Genomic DNA, 22013 nt, shown 5'->3' with positions numbered 1-22013 from the left:
CTCTTCGCTGTAGAATTCAAACTGTTTCCGTTGAAGGCCAGCAGGCTATCAGGAAGCTAACTAACTGTCTTTCTTTGAGAAACACATGGGCAGTGAAAGACAGAGGAAATTAGAACTTTGTCTTGAGTGGAAAGGTGGACAAGTGAATAGATGAATAGCAGCACTTGGCTCAGGCCTTGGGTAAATGCGTAATTTGATTTCTGTATTGCAATGTAATGCATTAAATAATTTTCCACAGTACAGTCAACCTAAGGTTCACTTTGGCCCTCTTTTTCATCCTCATGCGAACAAACAAAAGGACTGTTAATTTACAGCACAGCTTACCATTCAAACTTTATTTGTGTAGCACTTTTCAAGGCGGCAACCACTAACCAAAGTACCGAACATGAGAAAATACGCAGAAAAACAAAACTGTGATTCAGTAATTCAATGTACAGTAGTCATTTGAAAATACAGAAATGAGTAAAAATCAATATAATAGAAATAAAATGAACATCTCACTCTGGGTGACTCACTAAAATGTACTTTGTCTCTTTCTGGTCTAAATCCATAAGCTATTCTGTTGCTGTCATCTATGTGAATGCATGAGTGACTGTGTGCAGTTCCTAATGTGTCAGATTGATGTAAGGTAGGATGTATAAAAGAGTCATCAGGCAATTAGTGGCAGTCTTAAGCTTCCCATATCAACAAGCCCAAATGCTGAACAAATTCTATGCAAAATGAAGTGTCTAGTAGTTGCACATTACAGAACAACAATGTAAAATACAATGTTGTAAAGTATGTGAATATCGATGAATCATTTGCATGTACAATAACCCCCCCCCCCCCCCCCCACACACACACACACACACACACTCACACGCATGCGCACACACACACACACACACACACACACACACACACACACACACACACACACACACATACACACACACCTTGCCCTGAAATCAATGTCAGACACTCTTTTAATGAGTTCCCTTGACATGCTCATCCTGGCAGTTTTCTTTCTTCAAATACAGGTTCACATCTTGATGTTGATGTCACATCAGCTTGTTGAGTAGTTTTATCTTGACTTCTTGTGTCACTTTTTTAAAAATGTATTTGTACATAGTTTATATCTTTGTCACTGTTCCACAGCCCTATGGGCTACTTCTAGCTTGTTTGAATGCATTAGTAATACGTTCTGGTGCATAAGTAGTCCTCCTGTCATGCAGTCGACTTTTTCTGTGTATGGGTTTTGCTTTTCTCACTGCACCTGAAATTTAGAAAAGCAGCCTGTGCTAGTGAATCATGGTGAGGGATGAGAATTCTAGTTGCAGCCAACTGCATATGTATTTTTTATACCAATATTACAGTTTTCCTACACCAAATATGATGCGTGTCAGAAAGTTCCAAGTCTGGTGTCCAAAAGACACTTTTAAACACAAACAAAAGTTTCACACAAATGAGTTTCATTGGTGATGAGACATGTATGAAGACATTCAAAGGCCATCTCTTGAGAATTCTTCCAGGAATGCATGAAGATATGACAGAGTTAGGTTGGATGCTGTATTAGTCCCGACACTTTTCTGACACCATCACTTTAGTTCATTTTTAGGATCTATTACCTTGGTTCATTACTGTGAAGCAGGACAGGCGAGATAACAAAGGGAAATTGCCATGTTGTGTGTTTAAGAACAAGCACACAGTAGTCATCTCGGGTTTTACTCCACCACAGTATAGACTGGGGTGACTCAAGGAACATCACAAGTTTTATGTTTTCAGTATGCACATTTGTGTTGACAAAAGTTCATTGAAAAATAACTTCAAGTATCGGATAACGCATCCGCCGGGAGTTCCTACGCGCCATTTTTGGGCCAATATTTCAGATTCCTATGAATCTTTTCACAACAATTATTTTATCAAAACCACAGGTATCTAAACGCATAACAGTGATGATACCATCCAAGTGTGTGCCATGAGCTGTGATCCATGGTGAACACTTTACACTGACTGACCTTGTGACCTCTTTGTCAATGAAACAATTCCTCACAATGGCCACTGTGAAATAAGGATATTGCAATTTGTAAACAAAGGGAAACCCTTTTGGCAGCACTTGGGCTACCTGCTATCATTGGTTTACCTTGACATGTGTGTGTGTTGTTGCTGTTGTGGTGGGGATCTATGGGTGAACGTGTTAGATGTACAAAGCATGCATTGTGTCTGCTTTACTCTCTGCAACGGAAGGAGCAAAAGAGCAAATTTCCAAGGGAGTTAAGCCATCAAAAGCCTCCGGCTTGTTTCCGTTGTGTCTTACTTACTCTTTTGGACTAGAGGAAATCTCTGTATGCATTTCTATTGATCTCTAAAGGGTAAGGATTTGTGTTATCACTCTCTTGTATAAGCCTAAACCAATAAAGGAAGTTACATGGGTACATACATATCTACAGAGGTTTGTGATGATTACTTTTTTTTGCACTTGATTGCATTACAGGCGTATTCATACTGTAATTTACACTGATCCCACCTCCCCAAACAATCCCCGGCTTGCAATATGTCTGTGTCTTAATCTTTGTATCTAAAGAACCAAGTATTCTCAATCCATAAATATGAATACTAGTTTGTTTCCCAGGTGCTTTTCTGACTCACATTCGCTGCTGTCTAAATCAAGATATTCTAAATGGTGTAATGTGTCCTTTGCAACCTCTAACATGGCACACTGCTAGCAGCCTGTGCAAAAAGGGATGAAAGGAACAGCAAGAAATTAGCCTAAAAATAGAATCGCCATTTGTGGAAGATGATTTGTCCCATGAAGAGTGACTGTAATCAGTACTTTGGAGAGCAGAGGAAGAATTTTCGAACACAAATGGGAATAGGCTTTTAGACAAGGACGGGTTCACATTCAAATGTGAGACTCAACAGATCCTAGCTGATGACATCTTTTTGTTTTGTTTTGTTTTAATTAATGCCATACGATAGCAAAATATTTTAAATTGAACCCTAACCAAACAGTAAAGCTAAGTTTAAGTGAATAGATGAACTGAATAAGTGGCATTTGCGTGTCTTTGGATATTGTTTGGCCTTCCAGGTGTGGATTTTGAGGAACAGCAACCTGTTTGATTGTTCCTGCTTATCAACCGGTCTTTATTTGTAGGTCTTGTTTTTAGTAGTCCTTGGTCCTCTCTCAGGTGAACATTGGTAAACCCGAGAAAGGTCAGCTTCAGTCAGTCATATTGTCTGAAGCTCTCTCGGGGAAAATTAGTCCTCCACTCATACATGGATATTGTCATACTTCTAAAGAGACCAAGACAAAGAAACCAGATGGTGACAAAAGTAGAAGAAGATTTATGAACTTTATAAGGTCACGTCTTTGCGTCGTGCATATATGGGTGAAGTATTGTTATGGGAACATGAGCACTGAAGACAGGAGGGATAAGAAAGTGTGCAAAAACAGGAATAAAAAATGGCGAGCCTATTATTCTTAGACTTGCAGTTATCTGCAAATCTGCACCGCACTGTTATAGTAATAAAATAAATACCGGGTACAGTATTGTTTTTCTTTGAACTATTTTTCTTTGAACTTCTTTCAACTTCAAATGTCCACCCCCCCCCCCCCAAAAAAAATCCCTTGAGATCTTTCAACTGCCCAATTTTGATACTAGCTTTTGAGAAAATCCACTTTATGGATTTTTCAGCTGCATTTTTAACTTGCTGTTAAAATGTCACAACATGTCCTGCCCAACAAAGGACTGAGGAAAGGTTGGTTTTCCTTTTCATGGCACAGGTGGTGCTGACAGCAGGTACTGGCACAAAGACAAGACTTAACAGTTGGCAGGACTTTAGAAACCCAAGCCAAACCCAGCCCGGGCTTTGTAAAGAACGAATATATATATCGTGCACACACTCAATGAGTCATTACCAGTCACAGTGTCTGAAATGCTGCATTTACCTTTAAGTAAGCCTTTAAACTGGGCATTTATTGATGTGCATTGGCCAATATACTCAGAGTAGCACAAAAAGGTCTGATTGCTAAATTACTGCACATGAGACACAAGCGACATTTATTATTGGCAATAACCGGTATTTATCATTTTAACTGAAGAATGTCCAAACAGTGCAAACCTTATTATGGAACCATCACTGTGCAACTAAATAGTTAATGTTAATGAAGTATCAGAAAAGATATCAGGCACATTATTTGTATCAAAACATTATTTGTATTCAATACTTTGTCATCTTTTGTCTGTTCAATTACTTGGAGTCTGTCAAATCTGAACAGTGTATAATCCTGTTTCTAATACCTGAAAGAATAAAACAATCTTTACTTTTAAATCCTCTTTGCGACAGCACATATTGGTTAGCTCATCTCCCCTAGTCAATTCTGGGTTTCAAGCTTGCTTTAGGCATTCCTGGCATTTCAGTTTTAAACATTGAATAAAAGCTGGGCTTTATCCCGCCCAATGGACCCTCAGCTTCCTTACTCAGCTTAGGCGTCCATATAAATAATTTGATGCTGACTGAATTGAGGTCTCGTGAGGATTGATTATGAGGTCACGAGTTAATGATTGGATTTTCATGACAGGACATATTTTCTCTCGTTACGTTGGTGATACTCCAAATGTCTTTGAATTAGTTGAAGTGCAACTGTATACTATCTCTCCTACTTACCATAAGAGTGAGCTATAGCCAAGCAAAAGGTCTGTCTGTAATGTTTCATTTTGTAGTCAACAGCAAACTACAACACAAACATATTTTTGTTACTGTATTGAGGTTATTTTTTGAACAACTTCATGATTGAACATTGACTGGTGCTTTTATTTTCCTTATAAGAAGGAGCAGTTTACTGCTGTAGGAAAATAATGTTTTTATATACAGTACTCGTTTCCTACTTGCAGATATGGACTTGTTTGTTAGAAGATCTGTCAATGTAGTTGCACTACGTATTTTACATATTTAATAGAAATACATCACTGTTTTTCCACTGACTTCACTTTGGTATATGTTATCTGGTTCTTCATGTATTGTGTTGGATAATGTCAAAGCCTCATTTCACAGGTCCTGAAATTGACTCGAGTTTGTCTGTTTATAGATGTGGATGGACGTGGACAAGGATGCGCTCTCTCCACGGGGCGTGTGGTGGTGGTTGCTATCTGGAGCTTGTTAGTCTTTGATTGCAACCTAATGACAACACTGGCATTGAGGTTCAGGCCAACTACACAAACACACACGCAAACGTGCACTTACCCACACAGGTCTCATGTGGAAGCTGTTGTCATATTACAGGTATTGAACCAGCCCATATGTCGCCAGTTCGAAAGTGATACATAGCACAGCCCCTCTATATTTTCACGGTAATGTTATATTATTAAGTCAAGGCTATTAAATACATTCATTGGAATACCCAAACATTCTCATCTGCAGGTGAATCTGCAAGTCTGGGAGAAAAACATCGGAATATTTTGAATTACATTTTTAAGAAAACACCTTTTCTTGCTTTCATTAAGAAAGCTCATGCGCTGAAAATATGTTACCAAATTGAATATGTTGCTGATGAAAAAACAAATGTTTTTTTTCAATATCTCAAGCTTATGTTCAGAAGCAGCCCCTTTTTTTTGAAGATGGAATTCACTTTTCCTTGACATTGCATTTCAAGTGCACGTTGAGCTTGACACATTTTAATCCATTTCATCAGGGACAGCCGGGGTTATCTATAAATATCATGGTAGGGTATGGATTTTTCAGTTTGATGTGGCATTAGCTTGAGAAAAGGAAAGTGCAGATTGAAAGGTGGCAAACCGGAGGTTTTGGTAGAGGAGGATGAAAATGACATGTCTCAAGGCTTGCATCGACTGAGATTGTGTTTTCCCTTCAGCCTCCTCACAGTAGCAGATGGCCTTGCTCTTTAATCACGTTGTGTGCGTGTGTGTTTGTGTGTGCATGCGTGCGTGTGTGTGTTTACGCGTGTTGATGCGTCGCAATAAAGATGGTGTGTGCCTGCGAGCAAGAAAATAATGCATGTTTCCATACCTTGGTTAGACCTGGAGTTTTAATTAGGTACTTGTTTGACTGCACAAAGTTATATATTTTTCCTTTTTGAAAAAAAAAAAGAAAAAAGACTATTCAACATGATAAATCAGCAGGCGAACTGTCAATTTGAACAGTGTTGTATCGTTTATGCCTTTTCCAATGGGCAGGTTCATGTTTACTGCCACCTTAACAGCAAGAATGTACCTGGTTGGCGACAATAGCTCAAGTTGCAGGGACTAAGGAAGCAAGTAATAAAAGGAGGCAAGGGGGCTCGTAACACATGCAAGGGAATAAATAAGCACAGGAAACTATTATGCCATTGTTGCTTTTGCATTGGCATTTCAGTTGGACCCATTAAAAATGGTAACAGTGGCTGAACATAAAGAGGGGAACTGCACTCTTGGAAAAATCGGCAAGATGACTGACATTGTAGAACATATTGAGCGGCAATAATATGAGCTATAAGGAGCAGAGCCCTCTTATGAAACAAAAATATGTTGCAGTATCTTAGAATTTTTATGGCAAGATATTAGAAAACGCATCTCAATGCATGAGTAAGTTGGTCATATGTTTGAAATGGGGGATCATCATGGGGATGGGCCGCCTATTGCTAGACTGAACATTGATTAATATATTATAAAATACATTTCTGTCAAAACAAAGATATAATTACATTATTGTATGATGAAACATGTACATTTGTAAATTTAGCACATTAACACGACACTGATTTGCATACCACTTGATCAAATAACACATTAACAAATATTAATAATTCATGGGTTCAACTGAAATAATTACTAATAATAATAAGTGTACAATATAAGTTGCACATTTGTAATCCTTAATGGTTACAGAGTAATTTTAATTTATCTCGCAATATTTATGAAAAATATATGTTTGTATCCATATTGCAACAAACAAAACACAATTGTATTTGTATTCATTCAAACAGGTGCTTAACTCGCATCTGCTTTGTTGTGTGACATTTATATGAAATAGGCAGACATTGCACATACACTTGACAGATGTCTGTGTAATGAAGCTCATCATCACACACACACACACACACACACACACACACACACACACACACACACACACACGCAAACGCACACACACACACCTGGGAGACTCTCATCTTCCTGCAGATTTGAACCCTCAAGCTCTGTTATTGAGTAGACAGAACAGAAGCAGAGCCACAAGAGGGAGAAGCAACCAATAGAGGTACAGGAGGAGGCAAGACAAAAATTAGGCTGTAGAAATACTACATTGTGACAGAGATCACGGACAAATGGAATCAATGTAGGTGACCCAAAATAAAACATGCATTGGTTTTGGGAACCAGAAAAAGCAGGAGGCAGCAGCTGGGATACACAGATGGAAGAAGAGTCAGGATTAAAAAGCGATGGTGCTCATAGAGACAGAGCTGAACAGTGTTGCGTATGTCATATGCTGACCCTTGGCTAGTGGAAGACAGTCTGGAATGATTCCAGCCCTGAAAAGCCAGATGTCTGGAATGAAAGCCAAGCACATCTGGGAGGTGAACATGTGTGCTGCATGTTCATGTTTGAGCTGGTGAGCTGCAAACGGAGATTTGCTCTTGTTTGAGATGGCCTATTATGTGTCATGAGTTCCTCATTTTTAGTTAAAGAATAAATGCATTGTCTCATTTGGTGCGATATTATCATTATCATTTAGCAGATGCTTGTATCTAAAACAACCTGCATGGAAACAGTTCAGCATCACAGGTGCTAGATTTGAAGGAGAGTTAAGAAAGGTTTCTAAAAAAAAAATAGAGTTAGGCATTTTCACGAATAGCATGAGAATATCTAACCATGAATTATTTAACCATCTTTTAAAGCTGCTTTACGGCAAATGAGAATGTTTCTCATTTAATATAGGCATGCACTATGTGGAATAAGTCTGTTCAAGGAGTTTTTGGAGCTCACTTTGTTGAGGACACTTTGGAAGTCATAAGTCAAGCAGTCTAAGGGGGGGACAAAGAATGATTGCCCCCTCCTAGTATGTCGTACGGAAATCAATAATGAATTTCCATCATGTTGGACATGTCTTCTCTTGCACATTTAAAGCAGAGTTACGATTGACTTTTTCCTTTACTACACCTGTAAAAACGGTATGCACAAAATGGAGTTATCAAGGCTGCCGCGGGGTTCCATGACTGCAGCATAGAGTGAGAAATGTAGTATCAACATGTCGAGCCCAGAACTTTCATCAAGACTTTTTCATCTAAACTTGTTTTGATAGTCAACATTTCACAAACACCAACATGACTTCAACAGTAAACATACAGCGTGACCGTTCAAGTTGTGTCAGTCCTGAGAGTGTTAGCGGTTCAATCATTTGCTTTGACTTGTCGTTGTCTGAGTTCAGGGTTTGTGTAGCAATAGCTGTGTGTGTGTGAGAGTGTAGGTGTATGTGTGAGAGTGCGCGCGTGTATGCTGTCAACATTATCAAGTGTGCAAATAAAGACCTCCACACATAAAATCCAACCAGGTCCTTTCTCTTCTTTATAGCCTGGTCCTTAAAATGGGGGTAAAAGTTTCCTAAAAGTTGGAAAAAAAACAAAACAACTACTACTAACTATTGATAGATATCCCAATTGTGAAACCGTGATGGAAGATATCGAGCAGAGTATAAAGTTTTTCACGTAAACTCCTTGAGCCTTCTTTGGATTTTGAGCAACATCATTCGCACAGTACCAAAACCTGAGATTATAAAATTAGGTATATTACCCAAAAATCCAAATCGCCGATATGTTGCCTGGGTAAAAAAAGCATAATACACAAAATAACCTCAGTGAGGGAAACGTTCGAGCAAATTAAAATTTCTTCTGGTTGACTTCATGTTAAATTTGTTGATTGCATGCCTTTACCCAAATTTAAAGCAATACAAGAGCCTGAGGCTGAAACTTCACTATAGCAGGAAATGTACTATGCAACTCTCTTCAATTACAAGAAGCAATTGCTTGAGAAGGCAGACGTGACGCGCCATCACATCACTGACAATCGTATTCCATAGCTGAAGGTTTCATTCGACTTATGCAAGCATCTGCATTTTATGCTTGTGGGAAGCAGTCATATTACATAAAGGCTTACTGACTTGTATTTACATGTTCCCCTTAAGAGACCAGCGGAAGCTGACGTAAAAATGAGAAAGGACAGAGGAAGAGATGTATTCTCAATCCTTCCTGGTCTTTGTTCCTCACTTGTATGTCTCAGAAGAATGTATCTCTGATGGAGTACACGTGTTCAACAGCATACATCTGCAACCCCCCAAGCAGCTCTCTCCTTCTCTCTCTCTCTCTCTCTCTCTCTCTCTCTCTCTCTCTCTCTCTCTCGCTCGCTCGCTCGCTCGCTCGCTCTCTCGCTCTCTCGCTCTCTCGCTCTTTCCACCCTGCATAAGTCTTTCTCTATCCAATCAGTTTCACTTCTCCCCATCCACTGACAGTTTTCTGCCCAGTTGAAGTCTCATCATTATCCCGTCCTCTGGCTCTATCTGGACCATGCACTATTTCACTTTGGCCTTCATCTGTCCATCTCCTGTGTTTGTCCTGTCTGGATCCCTTCAATTCCCTGCCCTCGTTCTTAGTACCAGCTGCAACCCCTACAGCCATCCCTCATTTCCTCTGTGCCAAGCTCAGGGCCTTTTTCTCTAATTATTCATGGAGAGAGGGGAGATAGCTAAAATGAAAAGAGAAAGCAGTTGAATCAAAGATCGCATTTCAATTTGGCTAAATCAGGCACTCTTGGAATTCTCAATGTTATTGACAACTAGCCATCGCATACGTAAGACGTTAGACAGCCTTATTTGAGTCATATATACAATCTTGACTCATATTCTGTGCTTTTGGCATTTCTCTGATTTCAGTTACAAGTCTTTGCTAAATCTCAACTCAGATATTGTACGTGCTATCCTCTCATTTATTTATTTTAGTGACACAAACGGAAACATAATTTACACTATAAAGGACCAACAGGTTGATAATACATTCAGTTACAATTACAGTTATGCCAGGGCCTATCCAGCTCCAGTTTGCAAGAAATAATACAATCTATTCTCATAATGATTGTACAGTGTGTAGAAGAGGCACGTCGATACGTAAATATGATGTAACGACAATAAATGTGTGTGTATATAATGTAAGAGCATTATGAGGAAACATTCTCCTACGTTGCCCAAAGTCATGATTAATCCTTACCGTCTCTTCAGAGAAAAGTTTGTGTTTTGGTGGCCTGAGCTGCAAGTAAATTGGCTTTTTGATTTGGTTTCCCGTGGCGGTGCAACCAGTGTGAGACCAGACACTTGTGAGGCATCGGATAATGTTTCGCTGAAATGAGATGAAACATTGGGTGCAGGGGTATGTTTCGAAAAAAAAAACCTGTGCCATTCTTTCGAAACCATTTCCTGTGTTTTCTGACACTTATTGCAGAACCACAATGTTCAGAGAAACTAATCATACCTAAATGTTCAATTGCCCTCATGCATGATGCTAACAAGTCTCACAAGTGGACCCGGCGAGCAGTATTTCTCAACCATTATTGAGCCAAGGCACATATTTCAAATATAAAAACCCTAACACCAAACTAACCCTTTTTTTCTATATAAAAAAAAAAAAAAATGTTCCTTTTAGGGACTTGCAGAAATAATATTGCTCAGTCATTGCATATGTATTTATGTATTTATTTATGTATTTATTTATCTATTTATTTATTTATTTATTTTTATTTGTTTGTTTTGTTTATTTATTTGTTTGTTTGTTTGTTTGTTTAAACTTTGATGGATAAAGCCATTTTTGCTGCACTCAGCTAGGCATGAGTCCTCGGAGTATGTCTCATATGGCGCGTGCCATTTTGTATTTGCTGACCATAGTAAATACAGGTTGCAATCTACATAAATCAATGACTTTTTTTTTTTCATGTGTGTGCATGTTCTCTGTCTCAATGTTCCTACTAGTATTATGTTACCCATAACATCTGGTGGTGTGTTTAATTCCCTGTTCATGTGCGTGTGTTTTAGGCTGTGTGATAAATGTCCACTCCAAGGACAGCAGCTTACTCCTCCCCGATTGGTTTCTTTGCTGCTCTTCCCCTGTTACGGGCATCCTGCCAAAAGCCTTCTCAGCACTCTATCATTCCATGTACGGGCGTATGCTTGTCTATACGTATGTTCCGTTCTTACTTTTTTTTTTATGATCACAATATCTCCCTAATTTCAGCCGTCTTTAAAAACATCTTTAAACTACAGTATGATACATTCCGGGTGATTTTATAATACATTCCAAAAATAACATGTACTTCAAAATGACTAAATAATTACAGATGACAGCTTTGCAATTAAAAATCCACCTTGGATGATAATGACTGTGATACCAGGAAATAAATTGAAAAAACTAAATAGTAAGCACTGAGTCAAATAGTTAAGCCAGGAAAAATACAAAAAACAAGGATCAGAATATATAATTCTAGAATAATTGTGTTTCAAATTTGATATGACTGTAGTCTGTGCTGTGGTGATTTAAATATAGAGAAAATGTTGTTTCAGTGCAAACCTCTGTTTTTAATCCCGCTTTGGCAGATGATAACCTTGTGGGGCAGTTGGGCTTCGGCGAATCCAGCCATGTAATCTCCTAAATGGAAAAAACAATGTTTTGCCTCAAATTTGTATGCTTTCAGTGATTGACGAAAAAATGTTGATAAAGGCATCCGCTAACGGCAAGGTTTTTGTGTGACAAAAGCAAAAAGTGACTCCACACAATGTCCACTCCAAAGAAAGCCATTAGTATGGCTGCTTCTATAAACGAGTCTTGTCAAAACTCCATTCTCAGTGTAAAAACTATGATTGTTATGAACAAACGACTATTATAATGTTAAGCATTATACTAACCATTATTTAGTGCAAAATAAAACAGAGGTGTCTCACATGATCCTGTTAATATATATTCCCTCTACAAAAAATACCAAATATGAATAATATACTGCATTTAACATCATTTCTATTCTTTGTTTTCCTCTCTTTTCTTTGGTTAAGCTATAAGAGGTAAACCGCTCTCTGCAGCATGCCCTCTTTAATTAGCTCAATTACCATTGACTCTGGGATTCCAACAGTTCTTCCCAGTACACAACAGCTAAAGATTATCATTCTTTTTTACATTCTCCTTGGGGAATCACACTGTGTGCTTAATGTTAGGGTTCAGTTTTAGTTTCGCTGCATGTAACTTTCCACAAGAGCCCTTGGTTGATTTTTGCTTTTTCCAGCGCGTGTGGCAACTTTTCCAAAATCATCACTTTTCAAGAAAAATGTCACGTTTGACAACACTTGAGATTGGTCAGCGATTTTTTTTAAAATACCACATGGGGACTGACCAACAGTACAGATTTGTGCAAAAAAAAAAAAAAAGTGGGAAAGAAAGAAAATTCGACAAATTTGGACATGAGATTTCAGGCTGACTCCAGCATTGTAATACCTTCATTTTTTTCCTAATATCATACTAAACCGCCGAACTGTGTCCTCCTTTGTTTCAGTAATTCCAATTTCTGGTTGAATGATTGTCAGTACATCTTCCGCTCTTCCTTGGCATTACCAACATATAGAGGTGTGACAAAACACAAGCATCTCAAATTCAAAAAAAAAAAAAATACATCGGCTTCATGCAGAGTAAATATTTTCAATCTGATTTGAAGTTGTAGTATCTTGGAATTGCTTCTGTGTATTTGTCTTGTGGTGTCATGAGATGTCGGTACAATGGATGGATGGACGAATGGATGGCAATACAAACAAAGTTAAGAGGAATTCAGGATGATTCGCAAGTGGGTGAGAAACGATCAAGATAAACAAGAGAATGCTAGATGATAGAGGACATGGCACAAAGATGCAAGTGTGTATGTGAATGTGTGTGAGTGTGTGTGTGTGTGCGCGCATGAGAGAGCTGTAAGGGCACCAGATGTTGAGGTGATGAATGGTTCACTCTGGCAGCAGAGGCAGGACAGTGACACATAAGACCTTAGATCACATGGCTGTCACATACACATACTCATGTTCTCTGTTGTGACAGTACTGGAATGGATCCTATCTATCCCAAATGTCTCCCTTTTGTTTTCCCCTTCTAATTCTCTTGTACCATCCCCTGTCATGTTGACGTTCTATCCTCTTTGTCCTTGTAGTTCAACTGACACCTTTTTGGTTTTTTATGATTTTCCTTTTAATTTCCTGCATCTATTTTTCTCCACTTCCTGTCCTTGTATCAATTCTTTTCTTCTGGCCTTCTTGACTTTTCCAGTTCTCTCACATTTGGTCCCCGTTTTAATTAAACCCATTCAGATATGACTTATTCACATTTTACACAAATATGCTTCCTCGCTTTGATACTACCACGCTGAGAATGTCAATAATGTATATATTGGGGACCTCAGTGACTTCATCCACCCTTAATACATTGATGGTAATGTCAAAATTTTCTGAAATAATACACACAAAACGCAATATAAGTATGCATTAGCATTACAGGGTAAGCAGGGCATTCTGCATAATTGGGATGGATACAATTATTATTTGTTTATAATATTTGCAATATTTTTTGGAGCAATTCAACAACCAACATCTGCCTGACAAAAAAAAAAAAAAAACTCAAATCCACCTTCTTTTCTATTTTGGCATTTGTAGTGATGTCATTTGTTGTTCAGTGTGTTTTCAATTTAGTTTTTTATTACGAATCTTAATTTTTAATACTCAGCTGTGACGTTAAATTACATTGCATGGCTCCATTAGCAAAAGGCAATTAAGTTGTATTTTAAGTTTTGTCTCATTGGTTGCAAATGTGAAAATTATGATTGACTTCAAAGTCATGTTTACGTTCCAAACTTTGACTTTCAAATCAATGACAACCACAAAACTTATCATTGTTGCCATAAACATGATTTTTTTAATTCTTGTAACAAAATAAGTACTTTGTGGGGGGGGGGGGTCTTCCACTGTGGATGCCTTGGCGCAGTTCAGCGTATTGTTGACACTAACTGCTAACATATCACTATCTACCTATCTGGGTCAGATTATTACATACACACCTGGGGCGCCTGCTCTGGGACTGAAAAAAAGTACACATCAGCTATGTTGAACGTCAACTGCGCTGGACTGGATATGTTTAATCAGCGTGGCTTATGTGAACTTTGAATTTTTGTGTGCATGTCTGAGGACACTCCCAATGTGTAATAATGTGATAAATCAGCCTCAGCCTCAACCTTATTCGAGTATCTCATCTAATTTGTCCCTTAACAAGCCATTGAAACAGCAGACTAATTAATGCGTCATTGCTGTGCAGTAACAGCAGGCACAGGTCAATGCTGCATGCTGGGAATAAGGCATCTGTTTGTTGTTGCTGAGAACCCGAATATATGTGCGTGCGGGAACAGAATTAGTGAGCGTTTTAAGATACTAAACTGAACAGATTTAACTAAATATAGCAACAAGTTTCCTCTTTTCATGTTTTAAATATGTTTGAAATAAAGACATATCAGTCAATCAATCGATCAATCGTCAAATAGCCTTATTTTGTAATTTGTGTATTCTGTTTGAAACATGATACTCAAATAAAATCAATCAATTGATCAATCAATCCTCGCTGGTGTTCAAAATAATGTAGACCAACCTTCTGCCAGTTTGTGCGCAATGCAGATTCACATTATACACCCAACTGAGAGAAGAAAAAAAAAAACTTCAGAAGTGCCATTCATCAGCATGGCTGCTTGAAACAATGTGTTTGCACTTCTACCTCAGACTTTTCTTCTTATTTATTGTCATTGAGTGAGATCCAGATGAATGCCTTGAGTCAAACTGTCAAGAAGTCAAGATCACAAAGTCTACATTGTCCTTGAGTTAGACAATGAAGTGCTCACCAAAGGTGCGGCTCATATACGTGGTTAAATCTGTGCATAGCTATTTAAAAAAACATTTATTTTACTCCGAGAAGGTTTTGATATGACAGTTTGGACATATATTATTTGTGGATATGAATTAATGGTGGTCTTGGTCATAAAAGTGATCTCAAGAACACTTGACCTAGACTCTTGACAATAAGAAAGGCGGAACCAAAACTGTTGGAACAATAGTGTGTACATAGTGTGTTATTTTAAGAGCACAAAGTGTCTTTATTGAGCTTCTGGTACATTCAATTTGTAACTGAGGAGATGCCAGCCTGTTGTATCTCTCTATAGTTCTTCCATATGCTGCATAGGCTCCTGATTACTGAATAAATAGTTGTATTGCCAATATGTCATGTTTCTTTAAACTTCAGTCCAATCTGCTGACTGGGAGGCTAAACTGGCTTTTGATATTTTCACAGACACGCACACTTGGCACAGTTTAAAAGGGGCGTTTGTGCCATTGTGGGCATGAATGCAACCGACTTGATTCACCGCCAATCCAAGCGGCTTTAAAACCAATGCATGAGAGGCGTACAAAAAATATAATAAAGATGATAATAATGCATTCAATAAATCCATCTCCACAACGATCCACAGGGCTCAATTTTACAATAACTTACACTTTGGACCGGGCCATGCAGGTGGAAAAATAAAAAACCTTACAGTAATTTCAGTCTATTTATCACGAAGACATTTTTTTTTTTTTTGTAAAGTAACAGGATCCTTTCTGTTACAGCCATCGGTGATGGACTCTTGATGCATGTGAAGATGCAAGGTTACTTTAATATCAAACCCATAGGCTAAAAAAAAGAGTAAAGAACAGACCACTCATAAAGTTGTTATCATGAGTTATGTATTTTCATGAACTTTATATTTCTTTTGTGGTGCCTTATGTTGGCACGGGTTCACGTTGATTGTTACGTATATCTCCAAGTTTGGTGTTGCCTGTATCATTCACTCACTTCATTTTCTTCTGTGGTGTCTTTAGCATGACAAAGAGTTACCATAGTGACAATATTAAACATTGTTACCCTTGTTATATTATTTTATTTTCTACTGTTTTGAGAGTAAATGCTCAAGTTTGTCAAATACGAAGAAACCAATTTAGTGCAGTACAGCACAACTGAGAGGGTGCAGTATTTGTATCTACAGATGAGGGCCAAGGTTAACAAAAAGTAATCAAACGGCACACATTTCCCAATGAGTTCATTTCTCAAAGGGGCAAAATAATTGGATTGATAAAGGGATGTAATTAAAAAAAACATTTTGAAGAGAATAAAATACTAGCATGAGTCTAGGATGAATATATTCATTTTCTTATCTCAAACTACTTTTCTATTACATGCCAACTTTGCCAGCCTGTTTATTCCACTCATTCCATTCATTTATTGTGCAGTGCTCACCGGTTGACATACGAGCAGTCCACAGAGAAATTTGGACATGAGTGACTGCCGGACATACATCACACACATCATTCGCACCACATACTCACTCACACTCTTTGGTCCAGGCTGTGAAAGGGAGCTTTGAGCAGAGCTGCGGGGCTGACAACATAAGACTCAATTAGGATGTCAGAAAGAAATGCAAGTGGAGTGAATGATGGCCGCAGAAGTAAAAATGTGAATGGTGCAGGGGTAATAATAAACTACACTGAGGAGGTGTGGGCGATGCCAAACACTCTGATAGAAAGAGATAGCGGAGCCATTGGTGGTTTGTGCTTTTGCGTAATAACACACTTAATAATGCAGTAGAATGACTGATCCATTGTAAAGAATGAACAAGTGATCCATTTAGAGTTGCTTCTAAATTGTCATGTTTATGCAAACACATTTTATTTCACAGTATCATTTTAGACATTTGAGTGATTTAATGGAGGGAAGAAACAATTCTGTGATGACCTAAAAACTTGTACAAGGTTATGGGCAAGGCGAGTGAAAGAAGTGATTTGTTCTCGAATTCAGGTTGCCTTTAACGTCCAGGTAATATAAATTATGATTGAATTTGAAATCAAGTCTATTAACCTAGATACTGTAGGGTGCTGAAAACAGGAGGTCGCTTTATAAAATAGAGGTAACCTCTCCTGAGACTCACTCCACCGTATATCCATCTGTCTGTCTTAGGGTGGCCCGCCAGGTGGCAGTACACAGAAAAGCAGCACAAAGACCATTGAATTGCAAAGTGTGACACAAAGTGTTGAAAATATTTAATTATGGCATCACAGGTTTTAAATGGAGTACGATATTATTAATTGCTATTTTTCTAATTAAAAAAAAAAAAAAAGGGACCGGTGTTTCTTCTGATATCAAAGGCTTCGCTGGAATCTCAGTCTTGCTGTGCAGCGGCTGTGTTGGTCTGTAAAAGAAAAAAATACAAATTCTGGCTCTCTATATGGCCTGTTACCAAAATGGCGGACTGGTGTTTAGGGACTGCTGTGTTGAGCTGCCAGTAAGAGCAAAGGATGCCTTCATAATCTTAATTTGGACTCTTTTTTTTTTTCTTTTTTTTTGGGGTTATTGTTGTTGTTCCATTTTACGCTGTATGAAGCTGAGTAGCATGGTAGAAAGTGGTCATAGTTAAGAGCCTCTGGGTTTGATGTTTGATTGGTTGGTTGGTTGATTGATTGACTGATTGATTGATTTAAAATGACTCTCTTATATCTCTTAGCAACCATAATTATTGAAATTTCCCAAAGACAAACATGGTCATTTTATTATTATATAGCCCATGAGCTGTCTCATACAACAGAATTTGTTGTGTATTTGTATGAGGTGAAAAAAATGCTGTACAAAAAAGAGGAAGCATGGAGACAGCACAATGATGGAGTAGGCCAGCTCAGAGCAGGGTCATAAAGCCTATGTGCTGATTCTGTCACTGGCAAAGATTTAAACACACACTCACACACACACACACACGCTCGCACACTCACACACTCACGCATACACTCACATGCTCACACACAGTGACATACACTTTCAGCAGGCGTCCATTACACTTCTCACAGCGTGCCCTTGGAGAATCTTGTTCTTGCCATCTTCATGCAATCTCTTGGTGTATTCCCCTTTGTGTCTGTATCTTGTACTCACACACTTTCGAGAAGACCACATTTATTGTTGTTTTAGATAAGAGCAGAAAAGAATGTTTTTCTTTGCCCTTCCTTCAAAGTCACAGCTTCTTTGTTTGAATCACAATTTACACGCAATTTTTAATCCAAGCAATTTAGCAGTGAAGGCTCCAATTTGCCAAATGTTTTTAATATGCTGTCAGGATACTGGCTGACTGTGAGTGGCAGCTGAAGTGTCACTACTGGTGTCACGTTTGTAGTGGAAAGACAGTTGCATAAGTCACTGTATTTTGAGGACTTCTCGAGGAAACCTCTTGGCGTCTCTTCTGCCTGGCACAGGAATTGCAAAATAATGGCTGCAATCACTCAGAGACACTTAGAACATACTTAAGAAAAGCACAAATTGCCCTGCTATTTTTATACGAAAAAAATGTTGACGAGCAAACTATTTTCATGAGAATCGTTATTATTGAGCGGGTCCCACTGGGTTTGTTTGTTTCACAATAAGCCATGACTGAAGTGATAACAAGCCTTCATAGCCCTTTCTAATGCATGATAATTTGAGTGATTAAATCGACAAAATGGACCCTTATGATTCTGTCCTGGGCAAAGTAAGGCCTGTGAAGCACATCCGGTTCATCAACTGTCTCTGCATTCACAGTTGGTGACACGACTGAGGTTTCCATAAACTTTATGCTGGTGCTCACATTTTAGTGATTTTTCTTAAGGGACTCAGAGGTTGCCTTAACTTTTGGAATGATACATAATTCAAAGAGCACACAGAAATGATGGAAAATAGCCAAGTGCTTCATGATAACAGAGTCCCCTGTCTGTCCGACATTTAATCTAATTGCTTCAACTCTTATAACTCTTATACTCTTATTAATATAGGTTTTTGGATCTAGAGCAATGGTGTCAAACATTAGCCCCGCGGGCCTAATTTGGCCCACAGTGTAATTATATTTGGCCCATGAAGACAAATTGTGCATCGACTTTGTGTCATTCCTACAAATGCAAATTGTCTTCACTTTTAAAAACAGATATTGCTAGTTTTTTTATTAACATTATTATCATCTTTTTAAATATTAGAACAGTTTTTACTGGTCTCTTATTTCAAAACTAGTTAGTCATCCGTTTGTTGTGTAGCCTATACTGTATATAATGAGACATTCACACATTTATATGGGTCATAATGGCCCTCCGAAGGAAACTATGACTACGATGCGGCCTGCGACAAAAATGAGTTTTTAACCCCCTGATTCTAGAGGGAGAAAAATGACCGAATACCCAAACAAATCCAGACTGAGCTATTGTTTTATAACCTAATGATATCACTTGTAAAATAATCTTCTAAACTTCTCCCTTCCGAGAATTTAAGCTGCCAAGAATAACTGGGCAAAATGACATTTTTGAGTCATCAATCTACAGCTAATGTTATGCATCTAAGCAGTTTGAAAAGAAAAAGCAGTTTAAAATGAATGCTAGTTTTCTCTGGTCATGGCTCCCAAATTTCCTGTCCATTCACACCATCTGCTAATTAGTCTCATGGGTCCTGGGGGAAAAAAAAGACATCAATAGACACAGATAAATCTAGACAGAGACAAATGAGAACAACTCTTCACTCAGGAGCTTCTATAAATAGGATAGTATCGTCGTATCAGTGTTGGACCAGCATAAAATTTCACTGATAAAGGAATTGAAATGATGAAGCGAAACACGTGTGTAATTAAAAACAAGGGAAAAAAAGCCTTCTCTGCAACAGCCTTTCTTCTTTATTTTTGATCTGTGGGAACCGATTCCTTTTTTTTTTTTCTAAAGGCCATTTTCAAGGCATTTTATATTAAACGGCTCACTAACAATTGTGCATTGTTATTGTGTCTTTATTGAAGCTAATGATTGGCTATGTTATTGCCCTTGTCTTGCTTGACTGTCAACGAATAAGGGCTGAGACTTTCTAAAATTGCCTTTTGATTTTTTGGAGAAGCAGAGTGGAGAGAAAAAGTTTTAGAAAATGGATGGATTCATCATCATAATTTGAAAAAACATTCTTTGTGTGATTTATTCCTCCTATACCTCAGTGCTTTTTTTATATTTGGCATTGTTTGTTTAAATGGGAACAGCTGTTTTGTTTTGGGCAGCAAAATATTATGCTTTTAAGTTCTCTTCACAATATGCCTACAGAGCAATCTTGTAAATCAGCTCAAATAGTTAACGCCTCACCGCACAGGAGGCTTGTTTGCATGTGTTCTGATTTCCACACACTGTTTGTGTTTTCCTGTTTTTGATGGCGCCCGGAGAGACAGTCTCATATTGTAATTGTCCGTATTTTTAGACAGTTGTGCTGTGTTACTTACTTGTGTGCATCTTTAGTTGTGCTATGTAGGTGTCAGCATGTTTGAGAATGACAGCTTACTAAACACCTGAGTCCTCATCGACACAATTTTGGAAGAGCTAGTGCACATGCTCACATCTTGTACTTCCACTCATCAGTTGACAGAATGTGCTGTGATTGGTACAGTGCTTTAACTTGAAAGAAATTCTAAAGAATTTTAGACAATATTACCTTTATTCATAGGTAATCAAAGTGTACTTATTCATCTTGCTCTGTCTATTCAAAGTGTGGCAAGAAACTGACCCTAGATGGTTTTAGTTGTGACCCCAGATCACCCATACAGACATGGAGAGAACATGCAAACCTAGGATGAAAAATATATATATGTATATATACGATATTGGGCTTGTGTTCCTTCAGTTCAGCTTATCCATTTGAATGTGAAGGAGTTTAGGTCTTACGTACAAGGTGTGTCCAAGAAGATATTTTGTCAAATACAAATTTACAAATTACAACTTTACCCTGTCAATGTAATCCAAGGGAAGAGGGACTTTTTTTTTTGAGTGGCCATCTCCACTACTAATGCTGTATTTGCTGTTCCTGACACTGAAGAGGCTAATAGAAGATAAACAGAATGTCAGACATTTGAAGGCCAACAATTGATTGGATATAAGAAGATGAGAGGAGACTATCGCTGTTTTATGCTGATTGTCAGGCACATTGGATTTCCTCAAGCACTTCACATATGCCAGGAAGAACAGACATGCATACTAATTACACCTTTACACACATTTCAGCGAGGAATCTTAAATCGGGTGATTTATGTGTGTGTGCGCGCGCGCGCGCGCGTGTGTGTGTGTGTGTGTGTGTGTGTGTGGGGGGGGGGGCTGCTCATGCATGCCTTGTTCTTCTTCATCCATCAACTCCACCTCTATCCCACTGTCTGACTGTATACGAAATTTACATACAGTGCTAGACTGTGCACTGTATATATATTTTTACCCACTATTTTGCAGAATTCAGCACAGCAGTGTCTGACTTGACATTTACCTCACACCCCAAATGCATTAATATTCTTGTGGTTACATAATGAGACAGCATGACTATGCACCGGTGTCCAATTCAGGCCAGACTGTAGCCTTTTGCATAAAAATGAAACTTTTCAACATGGTGATGTCCTGAGCCTCATTGCTAGTAGGGATGAGATGGTGTGATGTGACAAATGCGGTGAAGAACCCCTCGTCGGTTGCTGCTAGTGTGATTTGACGTTTCTCTTAATGGATTTTGAAATGTTTTTTTACAGTTAATGCATCTGAAACAAAGATGACTTAAGAAAATAGTAGTTTCCCTGTATTCTTATCTCTTGTCTGTATTTGTTTTTGTTAAGTGAATGCTGTTGGTTTTATTCTTCATATCTGATGGAAAGCAAAATTTTTGTTCATAATAGTGCATCATACCATAAATAATTATAAAATACAATTCAATGTCATATATTGCAGAGTACGTAGTCACAAGAGCAAGGCTGCGATTATGTCTGAACATATTTAAAGCCTCTCCCAAGCCTCTACATTGCTTATTATTCATTCATTAATTTATAATATTCTTCATTACAACATCTGTTGCCAAAAACCAGGCATACACTGTGCACATTAAGCCAAATATGACTTGTCAGATT

General features: G+C 38.2%; 1 protein-coding gene across 3 annotated transcripts in view; it reads left to right on the top strand.

Annotated features, from left to right (window-relative positions):
• Positions 1–22013, top strand: part of sgcz (sarcoglycan zeta) — a 161360-nt gene that overhangs the window by 67934 nt on the left and 71413 nt on the right. The window contains exon 2 of one of the 3 annotated variants that reach the window (XM_085913016.1): positions 11047–11167. The exons of the other annotated variants lie outside the window; for them this stretch is intronic. Coding sequence (XP_085769142.1) covers positions 11047–11167 — 121 coding nt within the window. The remainder of the gene's footprint in view (positions 1–11046; positions 11168–22013) is intronic. 3 annotated transcript variants of the gene reach the window in all.

The sequence above is a fragment of the Syngnathus leptorhynchus genome, chromosome 5 (genome assembly GCF_054491065.1).
Source record: "Syngnathus leptorhynchus isolate UIUO chromosome 5, UIUO_Slep, whole genome shotgun sequence".
Classification (NCBI taxonomy): domain Eukaryota; kingdom Metazoa; phylum Chordata; class Actinopteri; order Syngnathiformes; family Syngnathidae; genus Syngnathus; species Syngnathus leptorhynchus.
Note: the sequence above shows the minus strand (reverse complement) of the source record. Positions and strands in the feature narration are given on the sequence as shown.